Below are 3,903 nucleotides of genomic sequence, written 5' to 3'. Positions count from 1 at the left end.
CGGGGAACCGCCCTCCTCAGTCTCCCTGCCGCTGGCCTGGTGCTGGGGGTTACGTTCCGGGGAACGGGGGCTCCCTCTCTGTGTCTTTTGTGGTGTTGTCTGTAGCCCGCTTTATTCTTCCCCTTCCCGTGGGGAACGCCTGGTTTTCCGTGGTCTGGTCTGGTTTGGTTTTTCCTCCTGTCAGTTTTCCGGCGCCGCCTGTGACTTTCCTTTCTTGTCTCTGAATTTCTTCCCGTAGTTGGTCGTTGTGTATTTGTTGACGTGAAACGTTTCCCAGAAAGCTCGCCTGTTCGGTCACGGAGCTTGTGACGCTCTGTTGTCCTTGCGTGTATTTTTTACCTAATTATGTAGTTCTAAAACGAGGCAAGAAGGAATGACAGGTTGAAACTGGGATGCTTTAATGTTAATGAAGTGCAAAAAAAAGTCTTCATTTTTCAGGTATGATGTACAATAGAAACCTAATTTTACCATTCAAAAATAGGGAAGACTGCAAGCTACAAGGAAAAACATCTGAACGTGGCACTTTGATGTCTGTAGTTTATAAGGTGACTAACAGCATCGTATTAGGGACCACAAGTCAGTTTGTCGTGCACTACAGAGGCCTATAGTATCTCATCATATGTACACTTTGAAACTTTGCATGAAGTCAATCATGGAAGTTTTGAAGGTCAACAATAACAGTGTCATTATAGTAATTTAAACATTTGGGAGGAGTTGGCTATGTACCGAGAGATTTATTTCATGTAATGTTTTCATGTTGATGGATTGTGTTACTGTAGGAGAATTCAGGGATAGGACTTTTTATTCCACCACAAGACTCCTTTCAAATTTCCAAAGATTATACCTTCTCTTCCTGCCTCCCTTCCCCCCACCCTTTTTTTTTCCCTCCTCCATTCAAGCCCTCTTAGCTCTGCTGCTGAGCCTTTTTGCCATGATGAAAATTATCTGTTCAAGCTTTTTTGTTTGTTTGTTTGCCTCCTTGACAGGTTTTAGTCTGAGAAAAAAGTACATTGCATCTCAAGACTGCTTAGTTTCTTTATTAGCTTTCTGTGGGGGACTTTGCTGGAGGCATTTCAGAAGTCTTAATAAGTTATGTGAACTAGTTCTCTTTTATGTTATGGAGACATTCCAAGGCTTTTAAGGAGATAACGATTTTCCTTTGCAAAAACAGTGCTTGTTAGACCTTATCAGATCATGGCAATCCAAGTTTTCTGGTGTTCTGCTTTTAATTATTGATGCAACAAATTTGCCAGGAAGTATTGTAGTAGAAGTACTGCTACTTTTCAGTTCTCCAGAATAATTCCAGTGTTTGGTGAGACATTCTGGGGTTTTTTTTAAGCCATTTTGCTATGGCATACTTAAACTTTGGAGGTACTAGTTGAATATTTCACTCCTTTGAAATTATTCGGGTTTTCAACATAGCGTTCTCTGATGCTGAGTTTTTGTTCTGAAAATGAACAAAAAGGTTGAGTTAGGAATTTGTGCACCGTTAGGAAGGCAGAGATTTTTGTTTCTTCCTTAGATCTTTATCTTTTTTAATGTTTCTTTTTAATCTCTAAGTATTTGGTGGTCCTAGTGATCCATTCAAGTATTTTCAAAGGCTTCCTGTACCTTGTACATCGAGGAAATTCCTATTGGTTGTTTTACCTACAATAAATAAATAAATAAATAAACAAACAAATAAATAAATAAATAAAAATCCCCTTGAGGGCTGTTTTGGTCCTTCTTGGTTTTCCCTCTTAATTGCTGTTGTTGTTAATGTATCTCTTCATAGATTTAACTGGCAGTACATTTCTGAATTTGTGTGTTTCCTGTCTGAGCCAACAGTTTCTCAAACTTTTTAATTGCAGTTGGGTTGATTTTTCTTTTGGCTGTCCTGGTGCTCTCTTTCTTTTATTTGTTTTTCTAGTAACTTCCAGGACCCTTCAATTTGCTAATCCAAAAGATTCTAAATTCAAGGTGTTGTAAGAAGTAGGTTAGGGCATTTATGGGAAGACAGAGCAGAAGTAACTGTGCTTAAAAACTTTGCAGACATGTGGAAGAAATGCATGGCTTTGTAGATGCGAGATTCTCTTACTGTTTCTTTATTACAGTTATGAGGAAATAAAAAACACCGTTGCAGATCATCAAAGTCATTTTGAAAATTTATTTGTGATTCAATTTTTAAAAAGCACTATTAGTGTCTTCAGATTTTACTGTAGTAATATAGTTAGCTGATTTTACTGGATTATTTGATGCTATCTAGAAGTATAGGAGAATTAACTGAAAGCTTTGGATTCATAGGGATTGCTCTGTTCATATTTGACCTGAAGGAGCAAGTATGATTCAGTATCATGTTAATAATGATTGTAGTTCTACATGATAACTGTTCTCTTTGCTTGTTAATAGGCTGAAGATCTACCAGAAATCAGCAATGCCTCAGTTTGTCCTGTAGATGCCAAGGAAGAACTCTTGAATGAATGTGAGGGTATTTGGAAGCAGATGGAAGAGGTATGCAAATCACAAGTGATAGATTAGATTTGTTGTAAACTTTCCTCAGCATTTTTTTGTTCATCTCCCCATCCTTCACTGCATGCTTACTTCACCCCTTCCAAAGAAACCACTGCAACAAAACAAGGACAAAAAAGAAAAGAAAAAAAAAAAAAGAGGGAGTGCAGGGGGAAGAAGAAGAAAAAAGATCTTCAGAAAGGCCAAAGGTAGAAGTGCTGGCAGTGGGGAAAGATGTCTTGCAGTGTCAAACTTTGTTTACAGTGTGCCAATGTTATGGTTTTGTTAAATAGAATGGGAGTATATGTTAAAACTAGGGAAAATTAATCAATTTACTTGTGTTCTGGTAGCAGCATCACACTGAGACTTGAGATCCTTCTCTCTTTAGCCTCGTACAAGATAAGATTCAACTGCTGTTCCTCAGTCCTTTGGGTCTTAAAGGAAAAGGAGCATGGAAGGCAAAAGAGGCTTAGAAGGATGGTGATGTTAGCATATGCTCATGCAAACTGACAGTTACATCCTCAAGAATAAAATTTCTCTCAATCTAGGGTCCAATATGCTAACAGTAACATTTTAAAGCAAATTATTTCTGTTTGTGGGAGTCCCAGGAAAGATAAACTTTTCACAGTTCTGAGGGAAGGCTACGCATCTAAGATTCTTCTGAGTCTGATGAAAAGTCAGGTTCTAAATTACATTTTGAGAGTCTCAATTGCTTCACTCAATTTTATGTGGTCTTTATATGCTATTTGCTTGAGTTCTTACTTGTAGATTCAAAGTACTAAAAGTATCAGAAACCAAAGTAAAAATTCTTCCAAACTTAAAGTGGATCAAAGTACAGACAACCCACAGTGCAATAATTTTACAGAATTAGATTTTAAAAGACTAATGTATCTTTATTTGTTGTTACATGTAAAATTTTCTTAATATTGAAAAAGTGACAAGGAGTCCTGTGTCTAGGTTTCTGAAGTACTTGAATAAGTTATTGACAGAAATTTTGTATGGCACCACTTCAGAGGATGTGAACTTTATTTTTTTTGAAGTTAATAGGAAACTTTGATATCTTGTATCTTGTTCCTAGCATCCCCAAAACAATACAGGAAGTGATAATGTGCATTGGTTTTGGAAATGGATAAAAACAGTAGGATTTTTATTACTTTGTGATTGTTGCATCCTGGATACATGCATGTTTCAGCAAAAAGTTTAAACAACTGATAGTCATTGAATTAGCTACTAGGTTATATGGTTTGTGATATAACGTTCCAATGATCCTGTGTCAGCATTAGCAGTTGTTATTGGAGAAATCCCATATTGTGTTTTGGTTCCAAAACACTAACAGCAATGCTTCCAAGGTATTGCTACTGCTCAGTAGAATACATCCTGCCCTGTCATGGGCCAGGTTAAACTGCTGACAGTTAT

The 3,903-nt window shown here is 37.2% G+C and overlaps 1 protein-coding gene across 1 annotated transcript in view; it reads left to right on the top strand.

The window, feature by feature from the left end:
* Positions 1-2,388: 2,388 nt before the first annotated feature.
* The window catches only part of CENPK (centromere protein K), a gene marked incomplete at both ends in the record, with an annotated part of 17,361 nt that continues 15,846 nt past the window's right edge, over positions 2,389-3,903 (top strand). The window contains one exon of the mRNA XM_029086473.1: positions 2,389-2,490. Within this exon, the coding sequence (XP_028942306.1) occupies positions 2,389-2,490 (102 nt within the window). The remainder of the gene's footprint in view (positions 2,491-3,903) is intronic.

This window comes from Antrostomus carolinensis, unplaced genomic scaffold, assembly GCF_000700745.2.
Source record: "Antrostomus carolinensis isolate BGI_N321 unplaced genomic scaffold, ASM70074v2 scaffold10498, whole genome shotgun sequence".
NCBI lineage: Eukaryota > Metazoa > Chordata > Aves > Caprimulgiformes > Caprimulgidae > Antrostomus > Antrostomus carolinensis.
The sequence above is the reverse complement of the archived record's forward strand: the minus strand, read 5'-3'. Positions and strand labels throughout refer to the sequence as shown.